Source organism: Bactrocera oleae, chromosome 3, assembly GCF_042242935.1.
Source record: "Bactrocera oleae isolate idBacOlea1 chromosome 3, idBacOlea1, whole genome shotgun sequence".
Lineage (NCBI taxonomy): Eukaryota > Metazoa > Arthropoda > Insecta > Diptera > Tephritidae > Bactrocera > Bactrocera oleae.
The window spans coordinates 73,900,773-73,920,314 of NC_091537.1; the positions used below are offsets into that span (position 1 = coordinate 73,900,773).

Genomic DNA, 19,542 nt, shown 5'->3' on the forward strand with positions numbered 1-19,542 from the left:
CTAAAACAAATGGTGTTCTCATGAAAATATTTAAACAGGATTTGCTCCTACTCTTGAAAAATAAATGTTATAGGGTTATATACTTGTAGGTATATGGAGTGGAACGTTTTTATTAAAGAAGTTGTCAAAAATATTTAATTTTAAGTTTTTTGTAGATACTGATTAATTTCTATCTATTATTATTATCTATTAAAAGGCTGGTGCAAATATAGGAATACGCTTCAGCACCTACAGTGGTGGTCTATACATATTCAACTGAATGGCATTCAAGAGTTAAAGGTTTGTAAGTGAACAACACCTTATCAGAAATAAAAAAATTTTGAGCTATAATTTAGCAAAGTAGGTCTGTAAAAAGTGATTGATGCCAATAATGTATAAAATGAACCAAAATATCAATTGTCTGACCACATTACTTTATTTAATTAGATTAACTTTTGTTTGTCTTTATAGTTTTAAAGGGTTAAGTATTCCAAACATATTTTCCTCATTTTTAGACACAAGAACTAGTTTTAAGTACCAAGTTGAAAGGGACGCTGCAGATAGTTTAGTATTAAGTAGGCCATTGTCTTAAAATCTAGTCCAAGTTGTCTTAAACAAAGCTTTAAATTAGTTAACTTGCTCTTTACAAGAATTCGATCAAATTTGTGATCCTTTCGCTGTTTAATGAAGTGTAAGTAGATTCGGTCGCCATCAACTATTTTCGGACGGGCATAGAGCAGTGAAATGTGAATACTCCTTCAAACATACAAGTATATATGTATGGATCTGTGTATACATTTAACATACATATGTATTGGTTCACTAATTAAAATTTTAATGATTCTTTTTAGTGAAATCTAAAATTTTTTTTTTCATTGGCGATGGTAAAAGCGTACTAAATTCGCAATTAATTGCAGCGAATAAGTATTGGTAGCTAGATAGATATATGTATGTATATTTGCATGTCCAACAGTGAGAATAGTTTGCTAAGTTTATGAGCAGTGACGAAATCAATCGAATACACCTTCGCAAAAGTTGTTGTGATTAAAAGTTATTATCACTAAAATTCGATCTAACCGGCAGCCAGTATTTTTCAGTCGAATATATATGTTAAATTACATACATATGTAAATACCTTTACCTCTGTATTATTTCATTTATTATACGCTTGAGTAGTTGCTGCTGTTTTTGTATGACACTGTTACGAGTACGTAGTACGAAATATTCATTGTTCGTGAGAAAAACCATTTCCCGCCGCCACTAAGTCAAGGCAGCCCAGCCGACAGATGAATCAAGCAGCAAAGTACGTACAAACGAGCAAGCTAACCGACTGGTGGATCGGCTGATAGGCAGCAGTATTATGTGAACAATAAACATTTAGAAAAACTATCAGCAAACAATGAAATAGCCGACTACCGACTAGAACAGGCCGAAAACAACAGTGCGTAAAAGCAGATCAGCAACAAATAAGCGAAAAAGTCGGTGAAAATACTTGAATTAACACACATATGTATGTACAATATATATGTATATGTACGTACATATATATATCCATACATCCATAGACACTATACATAATATAATACTTGTATTAGCTGTATTACTTCAACAAAAATGCGCACAGCAACAAACACCGTGAAGGCAGCCAACGAAATGTAACGGCGTAACAACAACAAAAAGCACGCAAAAGCCGCGAATTCGGTGGAGGCAAGCACATTGACTTAACGGCCGTTCCACCGACAGTCGTAAGTTCGCCCATGTGTCGGCCATTCATACGGCCGTTGCGGCTGCCGCTAGAAAACCATTCAGCCATTAAATGCCGTTATCTGCTGATTACACAATAAAGGCAACAGCACAACAACAGCAGCAACAAATCCACCGGAAAATATATTTGTATGTATGTAGTTGCAACAGCATTGAGAACAGCACAACAAAACAATTGCAATGACTTGCACACAAAAACAATGAAGGTGAAATACACAACCTAGCCGATCGCTAGACAGAATTAAAGGCTGCAGAAGCACAACGGTAGTAGTATTGCTATTTTAAAACAACAAAATAATCTAATATTATAAGCCAGAAAAACCAAACGCTTTGATTGTTGTGGTTGCCAGCCTTAAATATGCTCGTTTCCAACTGCCATAAAACATGCGATGAATTTGAAAACAGCCGTCGTAGCTAGAGATTATTCTTTGACTACACTAAGAGGTTACACTACACTTGAAATTTCAGATCATCATACCCTGAACAGCGTATAACTTTATATACCGCGAAGTTTGTAACGCCCAGAAGGAAATGTTGGAGACCCTATAGAGTATATACATACTTGTACATATATTGTATAGTAGGGAAACGATCCGTTTACCAGACTGTATATACGCGAACTAGTGTCTCTCAGTTTTTGAGATATCGATATGAAATTTTGCACACATCGTTCTCTTTCCAAGTAACTGGTCATTTGCCAAAACTGGCGATATCAGACCACTACAGGCTATAGCTGCCATACAAAGTTAGCGATCGAAATCAAGTTCTTATATGGAAAAATTTTTTTTTGGTGATGGGTATCATAGCTTCGCTGGTTAATGGACCAAGGCAACACTGGAACTATTGTAGTTCAGCTTATGGTACGATCTATGAACTAGTCCTACATGCATATTAACCAGTTTTAGCCACCAGTTACTATTTCCTCATTCCCTAACTCGCTGGAATAATTGTTTTCAATCAAAAGGTCAACATGGACACAAGCCTTTCACACTATCGAAGTGGTATCGAAGATGAAAATTTCCTTTTAAAAATTTTGTTCTTTGATTGTTAGCTCTAAAGACTTTTTAGACTATTTAGCAAAAATTGGAGAATTAGAGGACACAGCCGGTGTTTTGTTAAAAATTTCTGGGAAAAATAACTACTTCTAACTACTTCCTCATATTAATTTATGCTTTATAATATTAAGAGCTCTACACAATTTGGTTGATTAACAAATGACTCATTCGCTGTTGAGAAATTCATAATTCACCTGTCAATTCGTTTTAGAGCTAATTTAGGCAAATCTAGGCTTACAAGTAAGCCACTTAGACTAACGGCTGCTGAAATTCCCAGCTGCAGCTTAAATTCTTAAGTGTATTTGTTTCGCATACTCCTTTCGCCTACCACATTTCCTGTATATGAGTTAAGAGGCCTTCATGAATACCGGCTAAGCATGTAATAACCGCTAAACACACTAAGTTGTTGTAAGCGAACTAGACTATTCGCACGAGTTACTCGCTAACTCTGCTACTCTATCTGAACTGGTTTCCCCACAAAGTATGAGATTTAAGCTTCAACTTAGCGCAACCCAAATTTATGCCGCTTTCGCACATATTGCACTCATGCAACGCATTCAGGTATTATAGAAATGTGCGCTAACTTCAGGGGTTGCATGCATGAAAAATAGCACGCTAGTGACTAAGCGGGCGCCAATTCATTTGTTTATCTCTTTGCATTTCGGAAGAAGCAAGTACGCTGCTATTTTATCAAAGAATTGTCTTTTGCAACTGAGAGTTAAATAAAATATGCACAAAAGAATGTATTAATTTGCTAAGAAGTCTTTTGCTAGATGCTGTCAAAATACCACATACTTCTGAATCATACATATAGGTGGAAGTGGCGCATCAAAAAATTATTGTTGAAAAATACCTGCTACATGCACATGCATCTATATGATCGCCTGCATTTTTGCATTGCAAAACTTGAAACATTGCCAATTTGTCTCGCTTGTAAAAATTTTAATTTCAATTTTTACCATTTTTAATTTTGTTTTTCTGTTTTCCCTATCGGAGAAATCTACTTTACATATACTCGTAAGTTTTGTCAGGTTTTTTCCGCGTCGTCAAATTCCGTTAAGCGTTTACAAGTTGCAAACATTTGCTCAAAATGCCGCACAACCATATGCAGTCGAATAGTGCTAGCCGTGCAACAGCGGCAGCGCCCAAAAATAAACATTTTTCTCGTCACAGCGAATTCGTGTTAAAGTTCAATGGACCCCGAGGCCCTGTGAGATTTGTTAGTGGCAGCAATTGGCCACACGTTGCATGCCACAAAGTGAGCGCGCGCGCGCGAAAATTGCCAACAATTAATTGCAACACTAACACGCGAAGTGATAGTTGTTGCCGTGACCTGGACAATTGTGACTTCCAATACCATCCAAACAAATACCAGGTTCAATGTCCGTCCGTGACTAATTTTCTTTAAATATATTTATTTATTTTTTACTTAAAGTTTCTGCAGTTTTCTAAGGGAAAGTGTTAATAAAAAGTAAACAAATAAAAGTGCAGTTTAACTACGGTCAAGCGTAATTTCAAGGAATTTTTACCTTAACTAAAAATAAAGCAAAACTATAGAAAATAATTTTAAGAAAATAAAAAGGAGTGAGAGAGCGGGTACAATGGTGTATAAATTTATCGAACGCGTTCACGTTAACATTATCCAATTATCCTTCTCCTCTGTTGCCAGTAACAGAGCTATTATCTCACCATTTCCTTTTTTTCGTAGCTCAGATTTTGTAATTGCCTGCAACTATATTGCTTATATTCCGAGCCACATTTCCCACATAATTTCATTCCGCCATTCCATTCAACGATATTATGTTATATGCCTTTGAGATCATTACTCCAATAACATTATAAATGTCTGCGCTAGTTAGAAACATAAATATTTATTTTTTAAAATAAACAAAAACATTGAGAAAATATTTTTAAAACATTATATTAACATATTATTGTCAAGAGTTAGCAATATGTCGTAAATCCATGTTGTTTTTTGGCAACACACCGACGATTCATCGACGATGTCTGCAACGGGTATAGCATACTAAGCTTCTTTATCTTTTTCATAAAGCATGTCAAAATTGGTGATGTTTTGTTGGGCTACAAATTTTTTGACATCGTTCCGTGCTCAATGGGACTAAGATCTGGACTGGACAATGGCTAGAGTTTCGTTCAAAGCACTGTTTTGTGACACATATCACAGTGATTTAGATCTTTATCCTACTCATTCCAAATTACTGGCATATTTTAATCTACAGCAACACGGTACGCAGTATCTCAAAATACTTTTCCACCCCCGTTCCATAAAAATCATTCCAAAATATTGTTTTTCTTCGAAACCGTGCTTAATGACAGGGGACTCGTATTTGGAGACAAACACTGCAACTTTCGGCAATCTAACATATTTTCTGCCATCTGGATCAAGTCGGTTAACATTTGTTTCGTCGCTCCAGACCACAAAATTTATACTTGTTGATCTTCCAATCAATCTCTGACTTGAACACACTAATGGTTCCCTGAATCAACTTGAACCAAAATTTCCTTCGGGATGTCGGCAACTCTTTGGCGGATAGCTGTTTGACATGCTACTAATCTGGCGGTCCGTGTGGATTGAAGTTCTCTCTCTTTACGAGGCACATTTTCTGTTGTATCGTAAACCAAATACCATCTTTTTGAAGCAATATAACAGTGTTATGTTGCAACAGCTTGTACAAATTTGTACAAATTTTGGCACTATCAATGATCTATGATCATTTCCAAAAAAAAAAATTTTTTTAACACAATACTATTAACCTAAAACAATTATAACTTACAGAAAGAATAAAAGGTGCATAAAACCATTATACCCTGTGCAAGGTGTTATATGAGTGTGAAAATAGTTTTTAAAAGAAATTGCACAACTAATATCATATTTTCTATATTAAACAATTACACTCTTATTATTACTTATACATAGCAATTTTTATCTTAACCTATATTTCAATAAATTAAATTTTCTAAAATACTGTTAAATATGTTTACAACTTTCTTTATAAAAATGTTCAACTAAATTTTCTTAATACTCAATATTCAATGGTGGTCTTCATGTTTTGCAATTGTTTTGCATATCTCTACCTAAATCGGATACTAGATACCTTCGTTTTCTCAGCGGCAGTGTTTCATCTGAAAGCGCAAAATAAATATTTTCGTAAATGCATAAAGTCAAATATTCTTTTATTATCTAACTTTAACCTGTATCTGCTTGTGGGTCTCGTACAGTTTCTTTCGTTTGTTCTTCGGATGGTTCGTTGTGCGATGTTTCCTCTTTTTGTGCCGTTTCTTCGGTTTGTGATGTTTTTTCGTTTTGTTCTAATTCCTTCGTATCTTCTTTTTCTTTATTTTGTTCGGCTTCTTTGTTTTGTTCATCCTCTCTATATCGCTTATGCGGCGGCGTCCAGAAATTCTTTATTTCCACCAATTTTAGTTGGCCCAAATCACACATCCAAGTTGCACCATTAGCGTGCATCTCCATGGCTTTTATAATGTTCAAGGCACAATCACCTGGCGATTGTGCTTTGACTAGTCGACGCGTTTTCTCTTTCCACTTCAGGTCCCTGCCTTGAAAGCAGTGTACATGTTCAAAATGTTTAGTGTCCGTAGGGCCCGGACATATGGTATATAGAGTTATACCAGTTTTAGGCTCTAAATGCTGAGAATTATTGAAAGTATTATTATCAATTTAGTAGTACAAGTATAGCAGATTGGCTTATTATAATTTTAAAATTGATAAATTTTTTCAGGTGTGCCATATATTTGTATACCCTGAACCCTTATTAAATTTGTCACGAAGTTTATAACACCCAGAAGGAAACGTCGGAAACTCTATAAAATTAATATATAAATGATCAGGGTGACAAGCTGACTCGATTCAGCCATGTCCGTCTGTCTGTCTGTATTTGTATTTTGGACGACTATAGCATATGCTGCCATACAAACTGAATCATGAAAATTAAGTTCTTGTATGAAAAACTCTTTTATGTGAAAAGATATCTTCGCAAAACTTGGCATGTAATCTTCGAAAAATTTGTTCAGATCGGACTACTATAGCTTATAGGTGCCGTATAAACTTAATGAGCAAAATAAAATCGTTGTAAAGAAACATTTTTATTTATGAAGAGTGCATCCATTAACGTTTTTTCTCGTTCCTCCTTTTAAATGCCTGTTACAGTGTTTCTTTAATATACATACTATTTTCTATTTGATATCAGTAATCCAATTAATATTCTTTCAAAAACAATATTATCAATTCTCTTAAGATAATGTATAGTGTGTCGTATGCGTTAGAAGCTCTTGTATACTTCTATATTGTTCAAAACAACATCTTATCGATTTTATTAATAAATTGGTTTTTATTTATGCCCGAATACGAACACACAATATGTTATCTCTATACGTTTTGTTCAATAATGGAGAAACACTTCTTGCTGCACTAAATAACATTTTAGTAATCAGTTTATTTCGAGTAGAGTACATTCCTTAAATTTTTTGTAAGCAATTATCTGGCCAAAAATGTGAAAAACGAAACTTGGTTACGTTGAAGTAACGGAGGTATTCGCATACTCTCTTACATCGAATTCAGTCCCCTTTACTTTGTTATTGCTCTTACATGATAATTTTTTGCTGCGAGCTTGAGAACTGCGAACAACGATAAAGAGCAGGAAAATAGCGAATCGATGACGACTTGTCAGCAAACAAAGCAGATCAGCTGTTTCTTTTAGCACTTCGCTTTCAACTTTAAAGCCAGTTTCTCCAGCTCTTAAAATTGCAAGTTTGTCAAAATATTACACATATTTTAGTTTTGGCCGATACTTTCTTGATGTAAAATCTAAATATATCTAAGCATATGTGTATGCAATTTATTTAAAAAATATATATGCAATGCATATATTGTTTTTGCAAATGTTATCTAGTTGTTTTTTAGAAATAAATTTCTTAACTGAATATTAATGTACCATTACACTTATATGCATATTACTAAACTTATCACTTCACACCAATCACATGATTTTATTATAAATATTTATCTGTGATTATAGTATAATATGTGAATACTAAGATTGTTCCACAGATTGTTCGCTTATTTTACCTACCGCTAATGCTCGTGTAAAGTTCAATATCCCACCCTTTGTCGCGCTGTAAATGGGTAAGGAGGGGAAGGGTGTTAGTGCAGCTACCGAAGATATATTCACAACAACACCACCCTTGCCACCTTTACTTTTATCCATTAAATCGTAGGCTACTAGCGTGGCATTAATGGTGCCCGTAAAATTAATTGAAATAATTAAATCCAAATCTCGTTCGTCACATATTCCCGCACCATTAACTAGGACATCGATATAGCCAAATTTGTCCACTATTTGCGTGAATATTGTACGAGTTTCTTCCAAGCCAGAGGTGACGTCAAACGCCATAAACTGGCAAACGCTTTTTGTGTCGACGACATTTATCTCTTTGAAGGCTGACTCATTCCATGCCAGATCGAGTATCATAAGATTCTACAATGTAACGAAATGTTGCTCTTAAATTTGTTGTTATTGAAATTTTCTAAACGCAAATCGCTAACATACCGCGATACCTTTTTGCACCAGATGTTTACACGTGTCTAAACCGATGCCACCAAAGCCACCTATATAAACAATATTCTTTCCATTGAAATCCAATACAACTTCCTCCATATTAATATTTTTTACTGGATTTACACACATTTGACTACACTCCATATTTATTTATATTTTTTTGCCTTCAAGGTTTATCTATCCGGTTTTTAAGCGCACTGCACAATACTAAAATACTCAGTTCAACTTTTATCTTACTATGTGCAAACACAACCATTTGCCTTTGCGTTCGAAGTTTGACTGAACTGCCAGTGTATTGTATACAGTCGCGATAAAAATGAGTGTTTAAATTTTTGGTATATTTTTACCTAGCCAATATAAAGTGTAGGTATGTATGTGGTTTTTGCTATTATCAGCATAGTTATTGTATTTCCGTATAGTCTATTCTAAGAGCTGTGAGCGAACGCACTTTAATCAGCACGTACTGGGAGAGTATTCATATTGGTTGTAAACGTCGCGCTCTCTTAAAATGACGCTAAACTTATCAGTGCTTAAACCTTTTTAACTCCATTCTATTTCTGACTCACCGTTATCACTTATCAAATTAACTAGATTGTTTAATATAAATATATGTTAATGGTTGTATTGGAGTTCAGATAACCAGCCAGGCAGGAAATCAGAGAGTATAGCATATTATATATATTCTCGTTCGACGTTACTATGACAAAAGTAAAGGTTAGAAACACAATTTTGAATAGCAGTACTGCATGATATGTACTAATAACAATTTCAGCCGCTAGCTTGTGTTTTGGCCTTTATCATATAAAAAATTACTTATTTTTTTATTATCTGGGGTCCATCTGCGACGCATGCCTAAACAATGCTGAGTTAAGCAATAACAAAACTGACAAAAAGAGTTTTTAGTACAAAATCTTAGCATTCTAACCATTATTAGTATAATCAATATATATATATTTTTTTTTACTGAATTATTAGTTTTGCGATTATCAATATATTTATAGATATTATTTCGAATCAACTTTCAAAAACATTATGCATATAACATAACCTTAAGTTCGCATATAGTTGCCATACAAACAGATCGTTGAAACTCAAGCTCTTGTATGGAAAATTTTTTTATTTGACAAGGTATTGTCACGAAATTTAGCATAGAATAATATCTCAGGCATCACCACAATCTCCGAACATATTGTTCAGATCGGCTTAGCATATAGTTGCCATACAAATTGACTGATAAAAATCAAGAAAAAAACCTTTTTACACCCTTTTATGCTATTAAAAACTATCCTGTGAAGTGTTTTATTGCTCCGGTGCAGCCAAAGTAATCGCTTTTTCTTGTTTTTTAGAATAGTTAACATATCCTCATAATAATAAAACTTCTTTCGTTATCATTTCCAACAGGGGTTGTTGAGCAAATTTTTGTCACACTTTGTAGAATGTTGCCAAACCGGTTTCAGCACTATGCGAGTATGTTTCTATGACATTAGGATTGTAAGAGTTACTAAGAGTCTAAAATAAAACCTAGTACTATTAATAGAACAACCACAAACAAATGCAATATGTGTAATTTTTTTTATTAAATTCTTATAGTCTAGAAATAAGGTACTCCTTACGTAAAAATTTATATAGTACATAAATATGTATATTTATTTATTCAGTCTATGAATTGTAGAAAGTCGAGCTCTGCGTCCCTTAGTTTTCTTCTCAATTGATATATTATATCAGCTGTATCACTTTTCGCGCGCAGACACTTGCAGTTTCCGCTTTCTAGATTTTTCAAATGCACCTGAAAACGTACAAAAATTTGAGGTTTTTAAGTTACGTGATGGAAGAAATTTTAACTATGGTATTTAGCTTTGCCTTTGCTCAGCATGTTTTCTAACTTTGCTCAGTCTCCGGATTTTGCTTGTGATGTGGTGGTGTCCAAAAATTCTTTATTTCCACCAACTTAAGCTGCCCCAGATCACACATCCAGGTAACGCCATTTTTATGCGCTTCCATAGCTTTGATGATATTCTTTGCACAATCGCTAGGCGTTTGTGTTGGAAACGGCCGACTGCGCATTTTCTCTTTAAAACATAACTCTCTGCCTTGGAAATGGTGCACATCGTCCCAATGTTTGGTGTTCGTAATGCCGGGACAAATACTATATAAAGTTATGCCGGATTTGGGTTCTAATTGCTGTAAAATAAGAAATAACATGATTGGTAGGAATAACCAGTCTGTGCAGAATGTAGTAAGAAGACTAGCTTTATTATGAGAGCTTAATGTAGTGTGAAGACTAACTGAACTCTGTATTGTGATTATTCATTAAAAAAATATTTCCGCTTACTTGTAATTATTAAAGTAATTTAATATTTAATTATTCAAACTTTGTATAAGAATTTTTAGGCTATACTTAACAAAACATATATTCTTAGTTAAGCATGTTTCAAAAACTCTTGTTCTTTCTATTCGATCAAGCCCAAAATTAAATATGCCTAGATATATTAATTTTGGCAAGAAGTTTGTAATATACAAAAGGAAACATCGGCGATACTATCAAGTATACATATGTATATATGATGTAATACATGACGAGCTGCACCGATTTAGTTTCGTCTGTTTATTCGCGAACTAGTCCGCCAGTTTTAGAGATATCGATCTAAAACTTTGCTTGCTTTTCTCTCCAAGAAGTAACTCATTTGTCAAAACCGCCGATATCGGACCACTATAGCATATACCTCCCTTACAAACTGAACGATCAAAATCAAGTTCTTGTATAGGAAACTTTATATATTACAAGGTATCCACTAAGTGCGATACATTTTGTGATTGTATTGATGAATTTCTACGGCAGTGAAAAATAAAAAAATGCTTACGCCACGATGAGTCGACATAATTTAAAACTATGTATATACACACAAATAAATTGTATGTATGTATATCTTTTATAGGCCAACAAACAAAATAATATTTATATATGTACATACATGTATGTTAAAAATGCACAAGTATATGTAACTGTTATCGGCTGAAAAACTTAGCGCACATCGTAAAGCCTTGTTTACCGTGTACAGATTTTGTCACGTAATCTTATGTATTACTCGACACCATAGCACCAAAACACGTGCCAACATTGTACATTTTTATTTGCTACATACACACACATCTTTTTGCAATCACCGTTCACTATATGCAATTGTCGCTGTAGTTTACCTACCGCTAATGCTCGTGTAAAGTTCAATATCCCTCCCTTTGTCGCACTGTATATGGGTAAGACGGGGAAGGGTGTTAGTGCCGCTACCGAAGAGATATTCACAACTACACCGCCCTTACCACCTCTGCACTTATCCATTAGATCGTAGGCAACGAGAGTGGCATTAATGGTGCCCGTAAAGTTAACAGCGATTATACTATCGAAATCTCTTTCATCACATATACCCGCGCCATTAATTAACACATCGATGTTTTCGAATTTCTCCGCTATTTGTTTAAATAATAGACGCGTCTTTTCCAAACCGCAGGTGATGTCAAACTGCGTAAACTGGCACACACAACGCAAATCGACTGAGTTAAGTTCTTTGAACGCTGATTCATTCCAGGTCTTATGTAGTATCATAAGGTTCTGTAAATTTTTAGCACAAATATTAGCTTTTTTAGTACACAAGTGTTATTTTTGTTGTAATTTTTTTAAATGTAAAAGTTTTATCGATCCACCTACCGCAACACCTTTTTGCGCCAATTCTTTACATGTTTCCAAACCGATGCCACCAAAACCACCGATATAAATAATATTCTTGCCATTCAAATCCATCTTCCCTTCCTCCATGCTGTTAGACATAGTTTTTTTTTAATAACTCCAATGCTTCTATTTTACTTAGTAACACTTAATTTAATGTTTATGCTTTTACACAGCACTAAATAATTCGTAAACACATGATATCTTTAATTATAGCCCATATACATAAGTATTTGTACATACATGTAATCGCGCACGACCGCTTGCCTTTACGTTCGAACTCTGACTGAGTCGCTTGTACGTTGAAAACCTGTTGGCGATAACATATTGTTAAAATAAATATTTCAAAATTTTTGCAAGTCATCGTAAGCATTGTATGTATATGTATATGTATTTATTGTTATCTGCATTGGAGATTAGATAATTTAGTTGCGTTTATTCACTCAGCAGATGTACGTAAATCACATATGAGTATATCTAGTATACCATTTTCGAGAGTGTGAGTAACCTTATCGATTGCGCGAACAACGTGTTCATCTCTTAGTTTTCAAACAATATTTTGCTAAGTCATTGCTATCACCCATCAAATAACCTTTACTTTTTTGTATGAAAATATTATTGAATCTGTTTATGTGCGGCATTATTTATGTATATACTACAAGTATATATTATATGAAAATATGCTTAAACGTTCTATTCATACGCACATGTTGATATACCAGATATTATACTGATTGTGTGTGTAAGCGAAAGAAACAGAGGTGTGGTACAGATAAATTATCGAAGGGACTCATCTTGTATTAAAGTCTGTAGTCTTTATGAAAAAATTCTTCTAATGAATTTATCCAGAAGTTAGCATTAATGAAGTTAGTTTTCTTTAGACACGTTTGAAAATCTATCGATTGCAACGAAATTGTGTAGCACAACAAAATTTCTTTGATGAATCATAAATACAAAGCTAATAGCAATGTTAATTTAGATGAGTTTATGGTTCTCAGCTACGTTGGTAAACGTCGCTATTGAAACTTATACTCGACATTCTCTTTGTAAAAACTTTATATTTATGTTATATAGTGTGGCACCTGTGCAGTTCATACTTAGGGCATCAACAAATGTGTAGCGCGTGCAACTGTAATCTATTTTGATAACACCTGTTCTTATCTATTACTTACACGGCGATTTTCAAGCACAATTTTCACGTTTTTGATGCCATGACGGAGCTGAGTGGACGCTTGCCTTGAGACGAATTCTTTGGGTACTTGATGTTGGTTCTAATAAATGAGACTGTAGCAACTATTGTCTAAGAATTCGGCCTTTCGATTTTGTTCAAAAATTATTTTTTTAATCAAATCACATTCGATAAGATGACGACTAGCTATAAATATTTTTGAAAATTAAAAATAATTTTTTTCTAAATAATGTTGTTATTTTCAAATTTAGCGCTTATCGAACAACGAATTCAGATAAATATTTAAATGTCATCAAAGTGTCCGAGAAGTAAATAATTTCCTTTGTTTACTTTATGATAAGTAAGAAATATATTACCATGTCACCATGAGTTTCAAGAGTGAATAAATAAAGATAACTATCTAGTCATCTAACAAGCGGTGCAAAAATAATGTGCAACATTCTTTAGATTGATCTGATAAAAGCAAAGTAGCCAGGGGCATATACATAAATTTCCTCTTTTCCAGTGTCTAATTGTAGGGTGGTGCCTGATCTGGCTAATTCATCTGCTTCACGGTTAACAGGAATATATAAGTTAGATCCACTAAGAGATCAAGGCATTATTTTACTAAATTTGAGCTGCTTGGCTATCTGTTTATATAAATATATTCCTTGCTGTGTGCACACTCTTTGTCAGAACAAGAAGGCTTTCTCTAATTGCTGTGATCTCCGTTTGGAAGACTCTGCAGTGTTCTGGTAGAAGGAAAGTGATTCGGGTATATACTTTTGCTGAAAGGACAAACAAGAAAAAAACTTTATTTCGGCCAAACCGAAGCTATAATGCCCTTTACAGAGGGCTTTCTTATAGCAACTATTTGTATACTTGTACTTGTAGGGTCAACGGTTTGCATCCAACAGAAAACGTTTTGCTTGTTCTCTCTAGTCACGTTGTTTGGTAAAAACATCTTTCAAGTCGTATTAAGATTTTATATGTAATTAGGAATAATGATTAGATAGATGATTAGGATGAGCTTATTAGTTGGTTAGTTTGAATGATGATAGCTACCAGTCAAATGCTATGCTATAGGGGTTCGATCTGCGGAAATTGTAGCCTTGCCTTAGACAATAATCTATGCAAAATTTGTGAAATCAAAAAGTTTTCCACATACGCTTTGATTTTAATCGTCAATTTGTATGAGAGCTATATACTATAGTGTTTGTAGCATTACCTTGGACAATAAACCATGCTAAATTTCGTGAAGATATCTTAACAAATAAAAAAGTTTTCCGTACAAGGACTTGATTTTAATCGTTCAGTTTGTATGGAAGCTTTATCCTATAGCGACCCGAAATCGGTTCCAAGTAATGAGGAGCTTCTTGAAAAGAAAATAACGTGTGCAAGATTTCGGATCGATATCTCAATAATAGACAGACAGACTGGCATGGCTATATGGACTTACCTTGTGACGCTAATCATTTACATATATGTACATATATACATTTTATAGGATATCCGATGTTTACTTTTTGGTTATTAAAAAGTTCGTGGTAAACTTAATATATTCCTTTCAGCATATAAAAATAAAACAAAAATGGCTGACTCAAAGTATGTAATCCTAAATTAGATCATTTTTATAGTGAAACTAGAGAAACCAAATAGTCAATAATTTCATTGAATATAACATGCGTTTTCCTGTTTCTCGAAACACTTGATTAAGTGTTACTTTGTTATTCATCTTCTTCCTTGTTCAGTAAGTGGCGTTCACAAATAAACTTACTATTACCGCCTGTCAACTGTTTTCATAGTTAATTTGAGTGTGTGTGAACATCAAACTTAATAATGCAATTCGCTGCGTAATGAGCTCGTATAATGTATGATTTTAAAAATAGCTCTTAAATGGTTTGTTATTGTTATAATATTAATTTCAATTAATTGAATAAGTTTTACGTGAAATATTAATTTTGAATTATTATAGGGCACGTTCTAGCGCCTTTGAATGATGGGTATTATGAGATCTAAAACATTTCTGAATAATATAAAGATGCAAATTCATTTATCATAAGACTTCAAATACTACTAAATCATTAAAAATATTTACAGAGGTATAAAAATTAAATTTTATTTAATACCAAATTGTTAAAACGGTAAAAAAATTTTGCAACTTCATCACAAATGGGGGTTGATGGCGAAAACAATGACTATTACTAAATGAAAGTAGTCTGTAGTTCATTTGCTTGAGGTGACTATGCAATTCTTATCTAGTGAAATGGGAATTTTACTGATAAAATAAATAATCACATTTATCTTTATTGCCACGAACAACGTACAAAAAGTTAAAATTCACAAATGGTGATAAAGGTTATGTGTCTTTTAGGGCAAATGTATGGTATATACATATGTATGTAGCAACTTTTTGATGATTTTATTGGTTATCGAAATCCTAGCGTTATACATAGTATGTTATAGAATGTTAGAACAATATAAATTCAAATGTGTTTATATACATTGTTAATAGTAGACATACAGTTATTTAGCTAGCATATATTTGGTAAAAAAGCTCTTAAGATTAAGAGCTGAAACTTAACCAGAACTTTTTTGTCGACGATGCCTTCAATTTTTTTGTAAAAACTTGCCTTGCCTTTATATTATCGATCGAAAACTATTAAACCATTCAAAAGAGTCTGATAAAAGAGCGCCAATTGTTGACGTATGGTTCACATTTATTGCATTCTAGCTCTTTTATTGAGTTGTGAATTTTTCAAAAGATTTTTTTAATTTCTTTTTGTTTTTGCATTTAAAGTTTCAAATTTTTGAATATTTGATGTATAATCTGTGTACTATAATTTTAAGTTAATTATTATACATGTGTTCACGAATAATTCCTGAATAAAATATATGTATTTACGGCATAATTCTTGAGAAAAAGTCTTAATTTAATGTCGTGTAGCCCGTGAACAGCGCAGATTCCCACCGACGCCTCACACAACAGCATGCTCGAGTCTATTCAGACGCACATTTTTGCATATTTAATTAGCAAGTATGTATGTTTATACATACATTACATGAATATTGCGAATGTCATATTGTCAACAGCTGACAATTTTAGCACTTGTCCTACACCTGTCAAAATTGCATGTTTGTCAACGAGCATGCAACAATTGTATTCAAATTGAAGTGTTTATGACAGCAAAGGCACCGACAACGGATATGGTTATGGTATTATGGTTTTCAGTTATTCATGAAGTCAAATATTGCAACAATTGAGTGATATAAAAGCGTTGCTGTCACTTGACTAGCTACATATGTTCACATATTACAAATTATTGCAAAATTTCTGACAATACTTGCGGCTAAATTAATACCCGGTTATTACTGGTGTATACGAAACGCTTTTACATAGCCAAACATGTATTGTTAATCTTCAAATGTCAATCATGATTACGGAAGTATCCTCCAATTAAACGTTGTGTATACTAAAAAAGCTTTGCATGTAGTTATTTTTATAAGAATGAGTATACATATATAATATATAGATATACAATCTAAATTTTTAGGAACATGTTGCACGCAAGATGAGAAGAAAATTGACAATTATTTTATAGTATAAATTGCTGCTATCAAAAAGTGGATATTTTCTTTAAGAATATATAAAAGCTGTTCAAATAAAACTTTTGTATAGAAAGATATGAAGATACCTCAGAACTTTTTTCCTCTGCTTTCCTGCTCCTTCCATTATATAAGAAATAATAACATGTCTAAACTAATTTAACATTATTCATATTAAAATCATCAGTTGATTTGATGTGAAATCATTGATACTCGCGTGAAACTATTAGCGATATAGGTATATTCTCATTTTTCACATTTACTTTCGAAAATCGCTCTTACAATACGGCTGAAGGGGACTTTACTACTCACTAATATTTTGCAGCATTTCTAAAAGTTATATTGTTGCGCTATAATACCAATAGGAATATCTGTATGAGATGGAAAGCATTTTCACAAAATTTAAAATAATACCTCAAGTCAAATAAGTCAGTCGACAATTTTCATCACTTATAGGCTATGAAATGGCATTCGTTTGAACTCGATCAGATACCGCCTCGGACTTACTTGATAAATGTCGAAGGTTTTTAGGTCTAGTTACTATTAGGACGGGAAATTCGGATTCTGGTTAATCTTTAAAACTTTCTGAGTAGTCTGATGATTCACTTTAGGAGCTTTCACGCAGGCCAATTTGAATCGGGCAATTCTATAACATTCCATTTCATATAATATTCTCATATTCTTGTACAAGAAAGTTTCGTTAACCGGTACTCAAATGTAGATTCATAAACTCATATATATCGTCGCTCACTCACCCTTTTTATAAACTTCGAGTTCCGGTAACAAAAGTAGCCGTGTATGAACGCTGTCATAGTGTTTATAAATATATATTATATTCTATTGGTAGTTACTTTAAATAATTACATCCAGCTGCTAAATTACTTAGTTTTAATATTTGGGATATGATTTAATTTAACTTTTAAGTTATATAGATAATAGAGACAGTATTTAATCAGATACATATATGTAAGTATGTCTAATCCAAATTCATATAACATGAAATAAAGTCGTAACCCCCCACTCAAACCAAAGATAACCAGCCCCAAAATAAGTGAAGTGAGACATTGGGCGCCAACCCCAGCGGGGGGTGTAGCTCAGTGGTAGAGCGCTCGCTTCGCATGTGAGAAGTCCCGGGTTCAAACCCCGGCACCTCCACACAGACGATTGATTTCAAACAATCGGACTCGGACATACGTTTTTTGTGGTAAAGAATCATAGATTTTAAATTAAAGACGGAATTGAATTTATAAATTTTTCTGCTCATAATTTTCGAGCTATAGCAATGATTTGAAATAATTAATAATTAAATAATATTTCATGTATAACAGCTGCTTACCTCACCTGCCATTTAAAGTTACTGAACAATTAAACCTAAATACAGAAAAACACATAACGATACATTGGAATGTATGTGTTTAGTGAGCATGCGACAAGCACAGGTGAGAGAGGAAACACATCCAAAACAAGGCATGGGAAGCCCTCTCTCAATTTTATTCTTTCTCTTTGAGCGCATATACTTCACCAAAGCAATATAGCTATTTTTAGCTCACACTCTTTTATTTACCCACGTGCTGAGTTAGGTGTGGTGAGTTACTAAACCACTTGTTGCTTTCCAGCTGTGGTGACTATATGACAAAACAGTCATTTGGCAAAAAATGAATTGCAGGGGGTGTAGCTCAGTGGTAGAGCGCTCGCTTCGCATGTGAGAAGTCCCGGGTTCAAACCCCGGCACCTCCATTCAATCAAGAAGGAAACTTTTTATATATAAAATAATTAATTCTGTTTATTCTTCTGTTATTTTGTACTTACTAGCTGGCTTCGATTGGTTATTTCACTGCTTTCTTGTCAAAAATTTACATATGAAAGCAACAACAAAGTTATCGAATCGAATTGAAACAGGAGAGTATGCGAATACCTCATTAAAGTGGCATAACATCTATCACAAGCATTGAAATGCTGCCAATTTATCAATTCAAAAAAGTCAATTATAACAATTTATAGAAAACAAAAATAGATATTTTTTTTAAAACGAAAAAACTCCAGGAAGAAAGAATCATAATACTATTGCGCATGCGTCAGAAAACATTAGCGCAAGGTTATACCACAAGTGCTGCCCGTTTATTTGAGCATCTGGTACTCTTCTAGCACGTATTGAAAATGTGTTGAGTGAAAACTATTTTGACCTATCTGATTAAACCAGTTAAATACAATTATTTTGTAGTATTGTTTTCACAATTAAAATAAAATTGTTTGAAAAAACCTTGAATAAATTATAATCAATTAAGTACATATTTCGATTCAAAGAAATGAAACCACTGTAAAATTCTACTTAAGTACAAAGTTTTCATTTAGTTTATCTTCTTTTGGTACGCAAGCAAATAGGTACCATAGAAATCTTAAAATTAGCACTGTCGTGTGCCATAAATGTATAATTATTATATAAACTTTGCGCTGTCAGTGTTTACGATTATAACATGTAGCGTAATATTAATTTTTGGCTTGAAAAGATATTTATATAAAACAAAAGCTATTCTAAATTAAAGAAAAGAATAAACAATTTTCAAATTAAATATACTACAGTTAAATTAATATATAAACTCTTATATTCTTAGTTTCTAAATTGAACCGTCTTCATATGTGTAGCTTATTTTG

At 33.4% G+C, this 19,542-nt stretch overlaps 3 protein-coding genes and 2 non-coding genes across 12 annotated transcripts in view; 3 read left to right on the plus strand and 2 right to left on the minus strand.

Moving 5' to 3' along the window:
* Nucleotides 1-19,542, plus strand: part of osp (myosin phosphatase Rho interacting protein outspread) — a 134,021-nt gene that overhangs the window by 77,906 nt on the left and 36,573 nt on the right. The gene's annotated exons all lie outside the window — the stretch shown is intronic.
* Nucleotides 4,646-8,689, minus strand: LOC106622688 (alcohol dehydrogenase). 4 transcript variants are annotated; one of them, XM_014241942.3, is made up of 4 exons: nt 8,387-8,689; nt 7,910-8,314; nt 6,006-6,468; nt 4,646-5,942 (listed from the first exon to the last, which is right to left on the minus strand). In XM_014241942.3, exons 1-3 carry the CDS (start codon nt 8,537-8,539, stop codon nt 6,007-6,009), a joined length of 1,020 nt encoding a protein of 339 aa, XP_014097417.2. In that variant the 5' UTR covers nt 8,540-8,689; the 3' UTR covers nt 4,646-5,942; nt 6,006. The 4 variants fall into 4 exon arrangements, with proteins under 4 accessions (XP_014097417.2, XP_014097416.2, XP_014097418.2 ...); XM_014241941.3 differs by having other exon boundaries at nt 6,012-6,468; nt 8,387-8,688; XM_014241943.3 differs by having other exon boundaries at nt 6,012-6,468; nt 8,395-8,535.
* LOC106622689 (alcohol dehydrogenase) lies at nt 9,951-12,413 on the minus strand. 2 transcript variants are annotated; one of them, XM_014241944.3, is made up of 4 exons: nt 12,099-12,413; nt 11,598-12,002; nt 10,279-10,576; nt 9,951-10,181 (listed from the first exon to the last, which is right to left on the minus strand). In XM_014241944.3, the coding sequence occupies exons 1-4, from the start codon at nt 12,216-12,218 to the stop codon at nt 10,126-10,128; spliced, it is 879 nt and encodes a 292-aa protein (XP_014097419.2). In that variant the 5' UTR covers nt 12,219-12,413; the 3' UTR covers nt 9,951-10,125. The 2 variants fall into 2 exon arrangements, with proteins under 2 accessions (XP_014097419.2, XP_014097420.2); XM_014241945.3 differs by having other exon boundaries at nt 10,256-10,576.
* On the plus strand, nt 17,974-18,045 carry TRNAA-CGC (transfer RNA alanine (anticodon CGC)). Its single transcript has one exon. It is a non-coding gene; the product is annotated as a tRNA-Ala (tRNA).
* TRNAA-CGC (transfer RNA alanine (anticodon CGC)) lies at nt 18,556-18,627 on the plus strand. The gene has a single exon. It is a non-coding gene; the product is annotated as a tRNA-Ala (tRNA).